The sequence below is a fragment of the Cynocephalus volans genome, chromosome 3 (genome assembly GCF_027409185.1).
Source record: "Cynocephalus volans isolate mCynVol1 chromosome 3, mCynVol1.pri, whole genome shotgun sequence".
Lineage (NCBI taxonomy): Eukaryota > Metazoa > Chordata > Mammalia > Dermoptera > Cynocephalidae > Cynocephalus > Cynocephalus volans.
Genome location: NC_084462.1, coordinates 114,809,581 through 114,828,947, shown reverse-complemented (window position 1 = coordinate 114,828,947; position 19,367 = coordinate 114,809,581). Strand labels below are relative to the sequence as shown.

Here is a 19,367-nt window from a genome sequence, read left to right as displayed (position 1 = left end):
GACAGTGATCTAGAAAAAACTCTGCCTAAAGTATTGTTTTAAGAAAATTTGTCTGGCCTGCTGTATGACATATGGAGAAATTCTGAGTTGTGAACTCCAGCTGCATGGGGAATATGAATAGCAGAAATAGTGAAAGGAAAATACTTTCCTTAGTGGGGAATCTTCTTCCAATTATCCATCATCTATGATGTGAAAACCAGCACCTGAGGTATTTAACCTATGATTTTCTTAATAACACTACAAGCTACTTATTATCCCCATTTTACAGACAACTGAGGTGAAATAATTTGTTTAAGGCCATGTAGACAAACAAGTTGAGGAGCCAGGATTCAAATCAATGTAGTCCAGAAATTGTGATGCACTGTAATTCATTTTCCCATATGTGTCCACTCACATTAGAACTTGTGGCAGCTAAAAGTGGCTCAGATCATCTATTTGGTGTTTTGTTGCTAGATCCCTCAAAGCCCAAGTCTATTATATCACCAAACATTTTTAAAAGTGGTAATCAGAGAACTTGCTGAGTTTGTCCAATAAAATCAGAATTCAAAACCCCTTTACAAATTGGAAAAAATAAAAGTCAGAGAAAGCTCAAAAGAAAATTTGAATTTCCAAATAGCCTCAAGAAAAATGGAAGCAGCACTATTTTAAAAATTCATAATTTATAATTAATACTGGAATAGCTTTTAACTTATGGTTGAAGCAAAGTTATTGTTATTTTCTCTTTCCAGGATGCGGTCTGAATTACCATAAGAGGTGTGCATTTAAAATCCCCAACAATTGCAGTGGGGTGAGGCGGAGAAGGCTCTCGAATGTTTCCCTCACTGGGCTCAGCACCGTCCGCACGTCATCTGCTGAGCTCTCCACCAGTGCCCCTGACGAGCCCCTTTTGGTATGGCCTCCTGTTTATCTATTTCCCCTTTTACATGAGAAATCTGTGGGACGATGTGATAACAGTGTCAATTCAAGACAGTTTGCTGCTGGGAGGGAGACATAGCTAGGGTGTTAATGACTGTTTCTTCAAAGCCTGTGCTGTAGGTTGGTCAATGCTTCGTTGAATATCCAACAGCTTTGAGTTTGCTTTTGTCTCTAAACTTAGTGATATTATAAAATATGTGAGGTTTCATCGTGGTCATAGGGCCAGAGCAGCACAAACTAATGTGTTAATGTTGCAAAACATAGTTAGTCAAAATTTGGATACCAGAGATAAAAGATGTTCTCCAAAGATTATTAAAGTAATTAGTGGCATAGCTGAATATTTATTTTGGGAGAAAATTTGAAGCTCACTTTTATGAAAATATGAAAGTCTTTTATTGCTTGGTGTTACGGACATATATATAGGTTTAATGTCAGATACTGACAAACCCCGTGAGGAAAACAGCACTTAATACTTTAAATATTCCTATTAGCTCTAAAATATATATCTTATGGGTATGGCTTAAAAATGCTTTGTTCAGAAAGTTAAAATTTGATTTTCCAAACATTCAGAACAAAATAAAAACATGGTAATTATGTGAATTTTTTAAAATAAAAACATTACTCTAAGAAACAGGCTAATGGTTTGAGGCTTTAAATTTCCCATATTTACTCCCTCCACCCCCTAAGAGATATTAGAAGGACTCTTTATAATCCAGCTATTGTAAAAATCAGTTAGAGAAAAATAATTTAAAAAAATTAAAATATTTAGGTTGAATAAATCCGTACTGGAGTGGAAGGGGGCAAGAGCGATGACTTTTGGAAACAGCTGTGAGAAGTTGTATTAATTCATTGTTTGGAAACTATTTTATTATGAACTTTATATACCCAGATTTTTTTTTTGTTTGTTTTATGTTTCAAAGATTTAATGTATTCAAATTATAGATACTGAGTATTAAAATTTCTTCACAGATATTCCTAAATCTGATTGAAACCCAGGAATACATACAAATGCTATGAAAATATCTCATCACTGATAATTTTTTTGTTGTTGTTTGGGTGAAATGAGAACTCAGCCATGTCATTGTTTGAATGAAAAACTCTGCTTGCATTTCCTAAAAAGGAATTATTTTACATTTCTTTGAAGTACATATACGTCTCTAAATTGGTATTGCCTGATAAAATCATATAGTGTCCAGAAAACTAGTTTTGAAATTCTCCTTGAGGTGAAGTATCTTCATGAAGAAGGAAGGCATCCTTCTTTAATAGTTTCTTACTTAATAGTTATTTATTAGTTTCTAAGCATTTAATGTAAAACCAGGAAGGGGATATATATTGTAGAAGCTGCTGTTGTGTGGTATATCCCCTAATTTTTTTACAGCATCAACCAGGCATATAACTCAAATGAATGCTCAATCGATACACAGGAAAATTCCGTACTTGTCTTCACAGGCCTTTCTTTAGGGGTTTCTTGTGTTTTCAGTCCTTCTTTAGAAGGACCTATTGTGGGGAGGCAATACTAAATCCCACCAATAACTTGAAGAATATATTATATTTTTATAACTATTCAGAATGTACCGTGTGTGATTATATATTATTCCATAAAGTTCTGTTAATTGGAATTAGTGATTTTCTTATTGAAAGGTGCTTAAATCAAAATTTATTTATTTTTTAAAATAACTCTCATCTCACCTTCCCAGCTCAGAAGTTCTTTGATTGAGTTTAAATTTTTCAAGTAGTGATTTTTTAAGTTACAGCAGTTACTCTTGCTTTTAAGTATAGTCGATGAGAGTCATAATATTTGTAATAATATTTATTATCTTAAAAGTAATTTTTAGAAACAAAACTGTAAATCAGTTGTGTCTTGTTTTTAGTTTTAGGAGGAAAAGCTTTTTAAAAATTGTTTAACACCTCAAAAGAAATATAAAGCTCTAAAGTCATTTGTCATTAGAATAGTTTAGAATCTACATAATTAATGCTAAAGATTACTTCTTTTTTACCCTGTCTCAATTTTATATAATACAAGGGTACTTCAAAAAGTTTGTGAATAGGTTTATACAATCTTTCAGTTCTATTTTTCCACAAACTTCTTGATGTACTCTTATATGTACATATACAGATATATGTGGATATATATGTGTGTGTATGTACTTCAAAACATCACATATATATGATTTAGGTTTCATAAGTAAAAATTAATTAATTTATTCAAGTTATTATATGTATGCGTACGAGAGTATTTCAAAAAGTTCGTGGAAAAATGAGCATTACCTTTTAATTCCATTTTTTCATGAATTTTTTGAAATATCCTCATGTATGGATAAATATAAATATGATCATGCATTTTTTAACGATAGGGATAGGCAATTTGTTCATTGTGAGAACATCATTCAGTGTACTTATTACACAAACCTAGATGATATAGGGTACAACAGGCCTAGGCTGTATGGTATAGCCTATGGCTTCGAGGCTACAAACCTGTACAGCATGTTACTGTACTGAATACTGGAGACAACTGCAACACAATGGCTAGAATTTGTGAATCTAAATATGGAAAAGAAAGAGTAAAAATATGGAATTATAATCTTAGGGGACCAACATCTTATATGCAGTTTGTAGTTGTTCAAAACATTGTTATATAGTGCATGACTGTATATGTAATTTGTATATAAATATAATTCAGGTTACATAACTATAATTTAATACAGATTTTTGTGTTTTAAACCAAATTACTTAATTGCTTTATTTAACCAAATTAAATAATTCTTTGAATTACTTGATTACAAGCTATATTTTACATAAAATGTTGTTAGTGCTTTATTGCTGAATGAAATATTTTTGTAGTAGAATGCTTAAAAAATTCATTTAAAAAAATTTTTTTAACATCAGATTTTAACCGTGTCTGTCAAAAATGCTTGAAAAATTGTGATTAAGTCAGATATTTATGATGTGAGAAAATATCAGTATAATAGATAATCTGAAATTATTGGTATCATAAGCTTTTATAACCTTGCATAGAATGCCCTTCGTGGGCTGGCCAATTAGCTCACTGGTAGAGCATGGTGCTAATACCAAGGTCAAGGATTTGGATCTCTGTACCAGCCAGCTGCCAAAAAAAAAAAAAAGCCCTTACAGGCAAACGTTAAATGAGAAATGCCTTTAGAAATCATGTGACACTGTTTGATGCACTGGCTCTTAAAATCATGTTTTACATGTACCAAAGCCCTTTGTGCTTTTGTCAGGTGCTTGCATCATATCTCTTTTTTTATCCAGTCCCTGAGAAAGTAGCAGTAGGAAAATTGGTCTACCTTGAGAAGGACACATATTTCCCTGTTGCTTTTGTTCCCGTTTATGCCTTGGCTATTTTATGCAGGGACAAAACCACCCTGCTCTACCCAGGCATGCTTGCTTGGAGTGCAACGAACGTGTCCCTTTTCTACCTTAGACAAGACTTAAAGGCCAGTTAACTATGGTTTAAAAATTATAGTGAATGCCTAGTAAGAGGCGATAATATGGCTATAATAGTAAAACCTTTTTTTCTGTATACAATAGAGAATATTTTCTGTTTCTGAAAAGAGTGATGACCTATGTAAAGATGGCATTGCTCATTAATGCCACTAGACCACCCATTTTGCAACTCTTCCATGATTAGTGTATAAATTTTCTCTCAAATATAAGAACATTATATTTTCTTTTTCATAATTGATTTCCTGTTTTGACTGTAAAAATCCCTATTTCAGATACAGATTAAGACATTGGTAATTCTATTAATTTATCAATTTTGGCACATAAATTTAAGGTCAGATTTCTATAATGCTGCTAAGATAGAAAATAATTATAACAGCATAGATCTTATGACAAGGCTTTCTCTGTCATCAACTTTGGCAGTAAACTATATCCATTATGCTAACCATAAAGCAGTCCCTCTTTCAAGAAAATCCAAAATGTAGTCAATTTATGGAAAGAGAGCTCTGTGAGGTATATTTCTTTTGTAGACCATCACCAGTCTTAGAAGGAAACAGAAGAAAAACTTAGTTGATCCTTAAGTAGGACACATACTAAAATATTGTATCATTATATATTAGTGTACTTATGAAGATTGTATCAATTTCACAGACTTTAAGACAATTGCAGAAGTCAGGATTAAATTATCCTATCATTTTGTTATAATTTACTTATCTTTTTATTTTTATTTACATGTGTTTTGTGGTATTTAGGAAGTCAAAGTCAATTGTAACCATGTTCTGTGAGACTTAGTCTTAGGCAAAAAGTTAATAATCTGATCTAGAACTTCTGCTCCTAGATTATGAAGGAGAAGCTTGTATTAGATCAAGTCTCTTATGAGGGACAATTATAAAATATGAATAAAATATGACAAAACAGAACAAAACATTATTTGGAGGCATCCAGGAACAACCGAGTCAATCAGGATGTGAGGGACCAATCACAGAGAGGTCAATGCACAAGGCAGCCTCCCAGAATGAGGTATTTGGCTCAAAATGTCTGTAGTGCAGGGACTGAGAACCTCTGATGTAGAACAACTGGAGAATTGCCAACCATATTATAAATCCACAGTTAAGACATGGTAGTGTTACAGAAGGTATAAGTATGAAGTATTAAATGTTAACAATGTGGTTTTACACTAGGACAAAAAAATAGACCAATGAAATAGAATAGAGTTCAGAAACTTCTCACATATACAGGTCAACTGACTTATGACAAGGATAAAATTGCTATGAGTAGAGGATGGTCTTTTTAACAAATATTTCTGGCCCTAATTGGATATCTATGTGGAAAATATGAATCTTGACCTTACCTTATACAAACTCAATTCTAAGTAGACTGGGAGCTTCTAGGAGATAACATAGAAGAATATAAGAACTTTCAGTAGGAAAAGCTTCTTTAAACAGTACTACTCAAATCACTGATGGCAAAGGAAAAAGATTGATAAATTTGGCATCATTAAAATAAATTATTTTCATCAAAATATATACTAAAAGAGAAGAAAAAGCAAGTCACAGAGTTGGAGAAGACATTTTCAATACACACACCCACCCACCCACCCACCCACACACACACAAACACACACACACACACATACACACACACACACACACACACACACAGACACACATATCATATAAAGAACTCCTATCCAGAGTATATAAAGAACACTTTAAGAAGTTAGAAAACAGACCACCCCATTTAAGATATAGCAAAATACTTAAAACAGCTCTTTATGAAAGAGGATAGTAAACGTGAAAACATGTGCTTAACATCATTAGTTAGCAAGGAGCTTAAAGTGTGCAGTGAGATATATCTGCAGCAGAATGTCTAACATTAAAGGAAAACCTGACAATAACAAGTGTTGGTGAAGATACTGAGCAACTGGAACTCGTATACACTACAACTGGGAATGTAAATTGGCTCAACACCTGTGGAAAACTGGTTGGCAGTTATCTTCTAAAGCTGAACATATGCATATCATGTGACTCAGCAGTTCTGCTTCTAGGTATATATTCCACAGAAAAGTGTAGAGATGTACACATAAAGATATGTTACCAGCATGTTATTAATGTTTTTAATTCATACTAGCTAAAAACTAGAGACAAATAATGGTGTAGTTGTACAGTAAAACGTGTGAATGATATAGCAATGTAATTAATGAGCTATTGATTCACTCAACAAGATGGATAAATATCACAAAATAATATTTAAAGAATGGAATTAGGCACAGAAGAATATATACTTATAAATCCAGTGTGTGAAGTTTAATCAAGCAAAAACAATTTATGGTGAGATATGTCAGAATAATGGTTTCGCTTAGTGGGGCGCTAATTGGGAGGGAGCAGAAGTGAGCCTTCTCCGATGCTGGAAATATTCTATATCTTGATCTGGATAGAGGTTACATGGGTGTATATACTTGCAAAAAAAAACCTCATCAAGCTCCACCTAGAATTTCGTACAATTTAATATAAATTATACCCCAATAAAAATATTTTGAAAAAATAATAGCAATAGCAACGTAAATAGCAAGTTGTAAAGTCAGTGAGGTTCTTCATCACAGGTCATGTGAGAAAAGAATGAAATATTATATCTGAATAATTAAAAATTAAGTTATGAGATTCCTATCAGTCAAGTAAAAGGAGATTGGGATATATCATTTACATTATTCAATAATAGGAAACAAATTCTTTGGGTGCTAAATTAAAAGTAAGGTGCCGCATCCTTCTGGGACACGTAGTATTCATTTGCATAATAGACATTGTTTTCTACAATCACTTTTTACCACAGATGCAGAAATGTAATTCACATGAGCTTCCTTCAAGGGAAAACAAAACAAAAACAAATCTGTGGTTTAATATTACAATTAACTGACAGCGGAATAGGTAGCTGTCTTTTCCTTGGTGATCTATGGGCGTTTCTAGTGATTCTAACTTGATAGCAAGATAAAATGGTAGCGCTGTCTGTGTATTTCCCCAAATTTTTCTTCAAAGTAATGATCTCATAAAATATTCTGGAAAAAACCCCAAAACTTTCTCAATTAGGGTTGGGAAATGCTTCTTGATCCATTCAAGTATTGAATATCAAAGTAGTTATTAGGCATAAATAGGGTCTATTAAGGATAAGAAGTCTTGTAATAATGAAACTAATGTTCTTAAACTGACTCAAATATGGAATCTTTTTTTTCCATAAAACCCATGAATATCTTATGGGAAAAAACATGCACATTAGGAAATGATAACTTAGAAGAATCAGTGAATTAATGCACGTCACATAGGCCATCTTCAAATATGATGAGCACTCAACTTAAGTTGAATTCTGATTATAGCCCACAGTAAAGGTATTCAGGGCTACTAATTGGAAGAAGATCATGAGCTTTGGATATCAGATATATACGAGTAGATGGCAAGGATAATGTCTTATTTTGGAAACTGAGAAACTTGATTGATTTCTTCACCCAAAGAGGAAGCTTTGCCACCACTGCATGCAAATGTCCCACGAGAGTACCTTATGGGTTTGTATAAGCAAACAGCATTTTAATTTTTCCTCAAAAGTCATGTTTGTATCTGTTCAAATGAGTGATTGCTGCTCCTGAGTTCTGCACATATTTCATATCAACCCAGAAATGTATCAAGTATTATTAGATAATAGTCATCTTGGCAGAACCTCAGTCTAAATATACACAATTTCCCAAAAGTCTCTGACAAAATGGGTGAGGTGTAGTTTGCAAATGAGAATATGGAGATTCAGAAAATAAGTAATAGGATTTTTCTCAATGTGCTGTGCTTTATTCAGCCCTGGAAAAAATCATTTATTTCTTTTGTGAAGAAAAATAGTCAAATATATTTTAGTTTTGATTTGGTTTTCAGTTTGATAGAGCTGCCAAAAAAAGTGTGAGAGAAAAACATATTCGATATAAATTACCAAATAAGTGTTGACTACTTCATCAAGCTTTGCCTTATATTTTTCATTGATAAATTAAATTCTCCTCCTTAAAAAAAAATTCAGAGTAACCTTTCTACTTTTGAATTATATTTCAAAATTGAATGAAATCAGACAGAAAACCTTGATATTCAGCAAAGACTCTTAAATGAGCACAGAATGCACTATAGGCATATTTCTGTCATTATAACTCCAACACACTTTTGGACTTTCCAGGTTTGTAAACCACTGACTGATTCTGATTATTCATCAGCTTATTTTTGCCCACAGGCAGATAACAACTATTTAACTTTGATTACATTGATGACCTTTTTCTTTCTTTTCCTATTGAGAGGAGGAATTATTGTGAAGAAAATCTAATCTTTCACTTAAAGGTCAAAAACGCTTCATTTTGACTATAATTTATTTTCCACAAGGCTAAAGAAACATCTTTCATCACTGAAACCATGACAAATAGTTTTTTTTTTTTTCACCTCTACTGGCTCACAACTGTAAACTGCATTTTTGCAGTCTTGACTTAGTATCTATAGTTCCATTTAAATGTTGTATGTAGTTTCCTCACTTGTCTCTGTGGCTACAAAGATTAATGAGGAGTATAACACTTTGCTTTTTCTTGAAAGAACACCTATATGAAGCATTATTGAATGATATGCATTGCTTTTCTCCAATAACATTGTTTTCCTGTCTTTTCTCCCTTTATTCTGCATCTTTGCCTGCTTTTTGCTCTTACAACTTCATGTTTCAGTCTCCCGTGAGTCCTGGCTTTGAGGTAGGTACTGATGTCACCTGACACTAGGAATGTATGTCACCATCTTTTTTCAAGCCAACATTATAATATTAGATTGGCATCAGAAAATTATGTGTATTGACTCTATGAGAATAATCAGGTCAGAGTTTAGCTCAACATTTAACACACTGAACTGCAGAAAGCCCACAGTATTTCATTGGTTTTGTTTTCTGTTATTGTTTAACTTTTCACAGTCCTCAATAAGACAAAGAGTAATGTAGTCATTAGAGTAATAGAATTAGGTTTGTTAGGCTGAATTTTGCCCTCTTATTACTTGATTCCATAGCATTGTTGTCTTTTCTATGAAACTGAGCAGACATTGAGGATAAAACAGAATACTCATCAGCCCTCACTTTATGTGGTACCATGTTAAATGAAACTCATGCATACTGGAACCATGTCCTGATCCCAGGTACCACAGAACCATGTAAAGTAAGGACACCATCCCAATATGCATGGTAAGGAGCAAAACAAAGAATGCCTGAAGATGAATATAACTGCTTGTTACAGTTTCTAAACTTAGTTTCTTTTTCGAGACAGAATCTTTCAGTCCTTCTATATTATCACATTCTACTAATTATTTTTTAAAAGATGGTATGCAAGTGGAAACATAAAGCTATCAATCCAAGCAGAAATTAAATATGGAAAAGCCACAAATTTCCTTCAAAAAAGCTTTAATGAACTTCCCCCTCCAAATTGGTCTTTCTTCTATCTTAAGCAATTAATAACCTGAATGTGAGGGAGAGGCATTTAGGTCAAGTGTTGAAGCAGAGCATACAACAGTGATCTTCTTATGATGACTTGTTTTCACCAGTTGAGTTAATAATGTTTAGTTTCCCTTATTTCTGTACCTTTGGCCAATTGAGGGTTGACATACTGCTATTTTCCCTCCTGAGAATATAAATTTCAAGTGCCACTATTAGTGTTCATTCTAAGATGGTCTCATTAAGGTAACTCTAACAAAAGAAGCTGATGAAAACACACCCAGAACATATACCGTGTTAAATAAAATTGATGAATCAAGATTTCTGATTCATAAGATGTAAAATGGAGAAATCTACTTCAATAATAGTAAATTCCTATTTTTGGAAAATTGTCCCTATTGGAAAAGTGCCCTACTTAGAAAAGTCCACTGTGAAAGCTAAGGAAATGTAATTTTTATATTCTTTTAGATTAATTTTGTAATTTTAAATGCCTTTCAGGCATAATTATAAATGTATATTAGTATCTTTCCCTTCAAATAATCCTTTGGGCATGAAGCCAAAGAAGAACAGGAAGCATTTTTCACTTCCTTCTCCCACATTGCAATTGGGAACAGATTGCGCAAAGGAGGATTGAAGAATACTCTGATCTTCTGTGGAAGTTGTGCAAATTAAAGGCCTTCACAGGATAGTTCCTGATGGAAATAAGATGCACTTTCTGCATAGGCTATTTTTCATGAACTTTGTTTATATCTAGTTTGTCAAACAGGTAACAGACTTTTTTTCCCTTTGTAAATGTCTTACAAGAAAATGATGGATAAAATTTAACCAAATTTTCTTAGAGAAAGGTTTTAGAGGCAGTTGTGCAGGTAGCAGAATTGTTATAGAAGCCTGGCCATTACTGCATGTTCAGCATGTCTTGGTCAATTTGCACTTTCAGGTTTGTAACCCTAAGGTACAGAAGTACACAAAAATATGTAAATTCTCTGTCCTCATTGAGCTTGCATAGACAGACAATATGCCAACAAATAAATGTAGTGTATGTCTTTGTGAAAGCTTCCTGGTATCACATTGTAATGATATATAGTAATTTACTTCATCTCTCCTATTGACTAGATTGCTTCCATTTTTCAATTTTAAACAATGCTGGAATAAGCATTCTTGAATTATTTTTTGCACATTTGTAAGAGTATTAGTAGGTTTCAATAAAAGTTTGTTAAGTGAGTTAGTAGGTTATATTCTTAGAGGCCAAATGAGTTATATACCTTTTCTGACAAATAGTTCTTCAATTCCACTGGCAATAGTATGTGACAGTTTCCATTTCCCTTTTTTTTTACTGAAGAGGACAAACAGCTTTTCATTCACTTATTGGCCATTTGTATTTCACTTACAGTGAATTGCTTTTCTCTTTTTCTGTTGACTTGCTTATTAGTTGTTTAGAGTTTTTATAAATTATGTTAGTAATCTTCTATTAATCTATGATGGAAATATATTTTCAGTTTTGAGTATGTTTTTGATGTCTTTTCCTGTACTGATTTCTAACAGAGAAGACATTTCCATTAATTCTGTTATTATATATAGACTGTTGAAAATAAATCAATGTGGGAAGATTAAACATAATATTCTTGTGAAATGATTGAAGAGAACGATCTTTTCTTGAAGTAAAAGAGCTAAAGTCAAGGTAAAAAACGAAGCAGAATTTAAGACACTGAGTGACCTGGTGACCAGAAGATATAATTAATGACACAATTTTTTAAAAAATGTTAGGCTTTATGGGATTTTAAAAAATTAAAAAACTTTACCAAAGTTATTTTAAATGTTTTCAAATGTCTTTAAGGAAACATCTGCTAATATAGCTTTGAGGTTAAGGGTCTCTTTGAAAAGTTATTTTTGGTGGAATTAAATACTACTAGCCTAATCTTTTTGGTTATCCTTAACATTCAGACTGCCTTAAAGAAATTATTAGGAAGTAAATGGCTCATTCAAAAGCTTTCTTTGTGTTTGACCATTTCATATTCTCAACTTTTGCATCTTTTGGTTTTGATGAAATTAAGACACTATTCAGTTTCATTTTTTATGTGAGGGTGCATATTTTCTAAATAACAATTTGCTATAAACTGCTGTTATTTTCATAAAGGTCTACTGACTCACATTTAATCAAGACAAGCAGTGTACTAAAAGGAGCTCTTGGCTTTATACTTTCCTAGAAAATCTCCCCACAAAATGACTCATCAAGTTACTGTTTTTATTTATTAAAAAATAAAAGTGAAGAGGAGAATACCAGTGTTGTGTTATCTATTTATAATTGGATATGATCCTGATACTCTTTATAATAGTCAAATTAGATTCTCTTCAAAAGAGCAAATAATGACAAAAAAGCTTTTTCTAATCTTGAATGAAACTATGATTATATTTTCTGCCCAAATGAATATTTTCCAGGATATTTCCAATGTAGCAAAAATCTATCTAGAAGTAGAGACTGTTACGCTTGTGTTCTGGAGTTCCAGGAATCCTGGTGATTTATCTGAATTAAAAAGTCATTTTTCGTTTAAACATCCATCATGATGACATCCACGTAGTACATTTGCTAGATATTGTAAGATTTCTTTTGATGATTATATAAACTAGTTTTCCAAATTCAAACCTGGATATGTACACTTTCAGTGAGGAAAGATGTCCAAGAGTTCTTTAACCAGCACTTCCCTGTCTCTTAAGAGTCAGAAGAGTATGTGCAGTGGTGAGTTTGTGTGGAAGGAACCCTTCAGTAAAATTAATAAGATTGTGAGGCCTACTTTGATATATGTACATTATTAATTAATGCTCTGAACAGAAACTTGCAGATGCATTAGTATAAATATGAACACTACAGGACAGTTCTTCATGAACCCCACTGGGAGACGGGGCATCCTATACCACTCACCCACACCTACAAATATGTAGGTTGCAGGAACAACTGCATCTTTAATAAAGGCTCTCAAGGGCCTGCACATATTTCAAGCTAGACGCCATGACCTCCTACACTCCCACAAGACACAAAACAGAGCCCTCCATGGCTACCAGTAACAGGCATTTACTTAGAAGCCACCTGTGTCCATCTGCTGTCTTGTCAGGCCTGGCCAGATTTAAGTCTCTTCTCCTTTAACTCCTGACCACTTATTACTACTGATCTCCTAGTTGAGTTCTATGAAAAAAAGATTATTCATGTTCACTTTGAGAGCTTATGTGTCCTCATGAATGTGCCTACCCAGAAAAAAAAAAAAAGATTTGTACGGATGAATAATAATGAGGAGAAAGCAGAGTGAAAAATTGAAATTGGTACTATAAATTAGATTTCTAGAACTAGACATAATTCAGCTTCCAAAATATTTATTTGTGTTTTCAGAATTACTATTTACATTATTTTACTTGATTCATTAGATATAGTTTTCTGATATTTGGTTCAATTTGATCTGGTGAATTCTTCCCTTCTCAAGAAGAGTGAGTGTATTGCCATTTTGAGAATAAAATGTATTGTAATTCAAGATGTGACAATATCCAGAAGTTATGACTAAATATGCCTCTTTTTCTAAATAGCCCAATTTTTGGTGGTATCTATTTGTCTGTAACCATATGCTGAGAATATGGCTGAGTGATATAATTTCAATGAGTTTATGCTTTACTGTATTTTTTAAATCCAAAGCTTTGGGGGAGGGGAAGTCCCTTATCTTTTTTAAAAATTGAGTTGAATTAAAATCTAGCCTCTGTTCCTGCTGTATTGTTTCAGAACCATGTGTGCACGCGTACACACACACACACACACACACACACACACACACACACACACACACACACATATACAGAGTGCTACCTGTTCACCATTGATTGTTATAGGCTAAGATTCTATAAAATACTATAAATTATCCTTACGGAGCACTTCTGAGTGGAGAAGCTTTTAACTTTTGTGTTGATGGCATATTTTCCCAGCTTATCCTTGGTGTCTCCCTGGCAGTAATCAGTGGGACAGTCTCTTTCCTGATTATTTCATTCACCTTTCCAATGAGCTAATAAACCCAGGCCAGGCCTTTGTCTGTTTAGACAAGGTCAAAAACTGTGGGAATGAATGTCCCTAAGAGGAACTGGTGAAGGGACATGAAAGTCAACTACATTGTATATTGATAAGTTAAAGTTTTTTTTAAAAAGGAAAAAAAGTTGCTTTCTTTGATTTTCCCACATTATCCGTTTACCCTCCAGTTCACTTTCTACATGTAGATCAAGTCTGACACTTAAAGCCCCAGAGCAGAAGTTTTTGACATGCAGTAATTTTCTTCCTCAGTAGAAATGCCCCTTTTCTACTTTATGAATTTAGAGTGCATGGCATTAAGTTTGCACTGCCTTCGATAAAAAGAGAGGTAATCCTACTTATATTATGTTTCCCCTTTCCTCCAGAAACACACAGATTTGTAGGATGTTAGTAACTGACATTTTGAAAGAACAGTGCATGTAATTTGCAACAATCCTGGAACAGTTCTGGTGCTTTCTCACAAAGGGAAGATCACTTAAGAAAATAGTAAGGTTCCTTTACCTTTCATTTCTGTTTACTGAAAAAGAGTGAGGCAATATAAAAGTTAATGTAACTACCAAGACTACTTTGGCATTCAGCATATCTAGATTACCTTGTATTTTTAATCAGATTATATATATCATTACTTTGAAAACTTTCACAAATTGCTACAAACATTAAGAAATGGATTCTCCACTGTAAAATACAGCATCTGTCACCACTAAGCAGGGGCATGCTTTTTTTCCCCTGCCCAGTAGCTTCCCTTTTCACTGTTGTGAAAAGGTGTTGATTAGCTTTTATTCATGCTATATATTTAAGGTATTTGGCAGGTAGTTCAAGGGATGTAGAATCAGAATAGCACAGAACAATTGTAAGTTCACCAATCACCCTACCTTCTACTCACTGATTTACAGGGCCTGGAAACATGTTCATTCCTATGCAAACTCCATTTCTCAGGGGTCTTCATATTTGTCTGTTGCCAAAGAACTTCTCTCTGCTAGAAAAATCCCTGATTCCCATGTGAGATATAATATGTACATGTTGTTGAAAGCAGATGATTGTTTCTCTTTGCTTCAAAAAGTAGACAGCCTCAGAGTGAGCATTCACAGCAGTGTTTTACTAGCAAGGACTATGGGTGGGGTAAGCTAATCATTTCCAAGTAGAATAAGTGGGTTTCAGAGTATATAGAAGAAATCTCTGGGCATTCTAAAGACTGAGAGGACTGAGTTGTCCTGAAAGAATTTTTAATTGCTAATAGTACTTAAGACTCACTTTGGGGCTCATGCAAATGCCCTTTCTAAAGGAAACCCCTTTTTGGAATGACCCCTGGCCTTCACCATGGATGTGGCTTATCTTTTCCTTGAGCTTTCATATATATTGGCGTTTGTTCTTTGTGAAACAGTATTCCAGAAGTTGATGATTCAGTGTTGAATAAAATCGTCTAGATCTGCTTCTCATGTACTCATATTCTGTTGGAGAAAGAAAACAAAAAAACAATAAGTAAATAGGTAAATAAGACAGTTGCAGGCTGCAGTGATGACCCTGGAAGAGACAGGATAATGTGACAGAGAGTAACAGAGTGTGGAGTGGGAGTGGACAGTAAGTTAGGTGGTCCCGAGGCCTTTTGAAGAAGGTGACATATGAATTGAAATATGAAGAATAATGAGGAACCATTCATCAGAAAGAGGGAGGAGCAAATAGAAAGATCGATGATAACTGTTGTGTTGTGTCCAGGGTTCTGCTGGATAGTAAACTCATTGGGCACAGAGAGTATTACTTACTGGTGTTTATACATCCTGTAGCATCTGAATTGGGCCTTCTGGTAATATTTGTCTCAGGAAAATTGTTAAATTAGATAAATCCATGTGAAGGTGCTATTCTGCACAGTTATTTGAATGACAGTCCAAAATGCTAGATTTTAAAACTTCTGGAATAAAAGATTAACATTTGATTAGATCTGTTTTTGCACAATTGTGCTAGTATCTTTTAATCATAACGACACCTGAATAGGAAAATAGACAGCCAACTGAGTGACACTTATACAGCAGAAGCTGTTTATTCAGCTAGTTATTGTGTTCCAGAAAGACGCATGACTCAGATGTTGTCCTCTGAGCATGGACAAGCTGGTTAAAAGTGTTCTGTAGGTCAAACGTAAGGAGTTCATGCTATTTTCACATTGCATTTTGGCATGTAGAATGTACTAGTATTTGATTATTCTCATTGTTTCCTATGTCTTCCTCATTGATTTAAATGAGGGGAAGAAAATACTTGCTACTTTCTGGGGAATGTGAGAGCTGGAGAGGGACCAAACAGAAAGGAATCATTCATTATCTGGAGCAAGACTACCTGAGTTCATAGTTCTTCTGCTTACAAGGTGTGTGATCTTGGGCAAAAGATTTAACCTGTCTGTGATTCATTTTTTTTTGTTTGTGAAATGGGGATCATAATACTGGTGGTCATGAGTTATAAAAGAATTAATGCATGTAAAAAGCAGTGAATAGAGTTTGGCACTTATAAAGGTCATAAAAAGTGTTTCCTATGATTGTCCAGTTCAAAGGTCTCAGACTCCCCATTGTCTAGATTTAATCCCCAGACAAGTTGACTGGCACAAAGTTTCATTTTATTATTTTTTTTGAGTTGCCAACATCTAGATAGAGTAATTTCATAACACATCAACATTTCCTGCTTCCTTTCAAAAACTGAAAGGTCTGGCAACACTGGACTTACACACTCACATGGCAGCTATTAATTGTATTTGATCAGTGACCGTCCCTTTTACATGAGCCTGTCCTCTCCAATTTACTATAGTCTCCACCATTCCCTGCTGAAGTCCTGACACAGGGGCCACCCGTTAGTATTAACAGCCCACAGGTTTTTGAGCTTAGTAACCCTCTCTTTCCAGAGCAGAAGAATCTGGTACAGATTTCGTATTGAAGTAGGGGTGAGGAGCTGGCACACAAGTACGAATAGAGGTACGAGTACAAAGGCAGTGGAAAACTTTCCTTAGCTAGTTGTCTTTGAAACCCTATAAAGCAAATATGTCAGAGTTACAGTTTCTGTGACATTAAATTTAAAAGTCTTGTAGTACAGTCTGTATTTCAAATATCTCTATTGAAATGTCTTATCCATTTACTTCTTGAAAACATACATCGTGTTCAGGTCAAACAATGCTTATTGTTTGTCATGTACCAGGCACTTCTTTCCATTAGTAGAAGATGAATGTTATTTAGAAACTGCCCTTTCCTGAAACTGATTGTTGAGACAGGTCCATAAAGAGATGTCCACATGTATACTAAAGTATTCTCTACTTTTCAATTTCTCTTTAACTTAAGGGGAGTTTATGTCTCTCAAAATCCAGTCACAATGTGGAGCTGTGGGATGAATTTTAGTTAATAAACATAAATATTTTAATACTGCAGAACTTTTCATTCAAACCTTAGATTTTTTTGTAAAGTGACTTTTATCTCTCAAGAAATCTTATGTTTGATTTTTGCATAAGTGACTAAACAAACCACAAGTAAATGCTGCTCTTCTCTTCTATTTGCTAGCTTAACTAATGAAGAAAGCTCATTTTGAACTGCAAAGTGTAATATAACTTGTTGGGAAATTGTTTGAGTCCTGTTAAATGTTTAAAGAAGTTCTGGCAGTTGGAGTTTCCATAATGTAATCTAAGAAATCATTTCCTGGAAATGTTCCAAACTTGGGACTCGTTAATTTAGCACACCAGGTTAAAAAACAAATTTGATCTTTAGAAAAGTAAGATACATTGTCTCTGTAAGTAGGTGTTCAGTGCATAGAGTTCTAACTTTGGCAGTAATTTCAAATGAAACACTGTTAGTATAAAGATATTACAGATGCTTTGCAAAACGAGTTAAAAAATTTTTTGATCTCTGTAATCTTTAGTTTATTTAATCTCTATTCCTGGCTTTTAAAATTCAGCTATGATTACTGTTCTGCTGTCATATTATCTCCCACCCATGATATGATACCTCTTACACTGAGAACAACAACAAAAAAATCCTTTATATTTTTTCACATCTATAATATGCCAAATCGAATCATTTACATGCATCTATTTACAGTACCATATTTTACAGTCACATCAGTTCTGACAAAAGTTTCATGTCTGTAATCTGATCTATACTTCTCCTATGAAGAAAAGGCTATCATAGGACCAATGGCTAATATAAAAATGTAAATTTTTTAGAAGAACATTCTCTTGCATGTGCTTCCCATAATTGTAGATAGGGGAATTTAAAACCTTTTCCTCAAGTTTTGAGCTAGTTTTTGTTCTGAACATATTAACTAAACAGAATTAAACAAATTGTAGCTGTTCTTTTCCCCTTTCCAAAGCATTTCAACTTTCCTCCTATTCCCATAAAAAACATTCTGCAGATTGCCCAAGATTGCCAAATACATGGGGCCAAACTGTGACATCAAGTAACAGTGGAAATTGATTTAAACATCATTTAGTTTGCCTAATAAATCTACTTAAAATCTTTGGGCAGCAATGAATGAAGTAAAGAGAAAACCTACAGAATGGGAAAAAATATTTGCAAACTATACATCTAGCAAGGGGTTAATATCCAGAATACATAAGGAACTCAAACAACTCAATGACAAAATAACAAATAATTTGATTAAAAAATGGGCAAAACAGGCTACCACCACCCTCTCCCCCACATCCAGCCTAGCGATGACCACCAAGTCACTGAAGAGTGCTAAAAAGGGAAAGCTTTAAAGGTTCTTTTATGATTGGGCAGTAAAACTATGCAGGCTACTCAGGTAAAAAAATGAGCAAAAGACCTAAATAGACATTTCACAATAGAAGACACACAAATGTGTTATTGACCAGGTGGGGTCCTTTTACCCTCACAGCACAGAAAGCCAATCACCAAAGCTCATGTCTTTGCAGTAGAGAAAGAACGTTTATTCACAAGGTGGCCATGTGAGAAGACAGGAGATTTGCATCTTAGATTCATCTTATGCACAATGGGGAAGATGGTACACTTACAGGGAAGTGTTTACGGGCAGTATGATGGATGGGGGATAGTGATTGGATGAAGGGTTTGAAGGAGTCCTTCAGTGATCTTGGCCCAGGCTCAGTAGAGATGTCAGTAGGCTCAGCCAGCCTAATTCCATTTGTGTTGGGCCAAGCTAATTCCAAGGATCCTGAAAAAAGAAAAACACCAAAAACCAAAACATCTTAGGCACATAACTCTTGACTTCTGCGCCAGAGGTTAGTTATGGAAATTGACTGAAAGAGAGCCATTTGAACAGGGAATAAACTTTAACTGAAAAGCCACTGTTACAAATGGCCAATAGGTATATGAAAAAATGCTAACTATCACTAACCATCAGGGAAATGCAAATCAAAACCACAAGGAGATATCAAATAACCCCAGTTAGAGTGGCTATTATCAAAAGGACAAAGGATAATACATGCTGGTGAGATGTGGAGAACGGGGATCTTTTATACATT

The 19,367-nt window shown here is 34.1% G+C and overlaps 1 protein-coding gene across 3 annotated transcripts in view; it reads left to right on the top strand.

Moving 5' to 3' along the window:
* Positions 1-19,367, top strand: part of PRKD1 (protein kinase D1) — a 301,199-nt gene that overhangs the window by 218,006 nt on the left and 63,826 nt on the right. Inside the window, exons 4-6 of one of the 3 annotated variants that reach the window (XM_063090384.1) lie at positions 729-855; positions 10,734-10,753; positions 18,992-19,029. In XM_063090384.1, coding sequence (XP_062946454.1) covers positions 729-855; positions 10,734-10,753; positions 18,992-19,029 — 185 coding nt within the window. Of the gene's footprint in view, positions 1-728; positions 890-9,103; positions 9,128-10,733; positions 10,754-18,991; positions 19,030-19,367 lie in introns of all 3 variants that reach the window. The other 2 variants (XM_063090382.1, XM_063090383.1) reach the window with 2 other exon arrangements.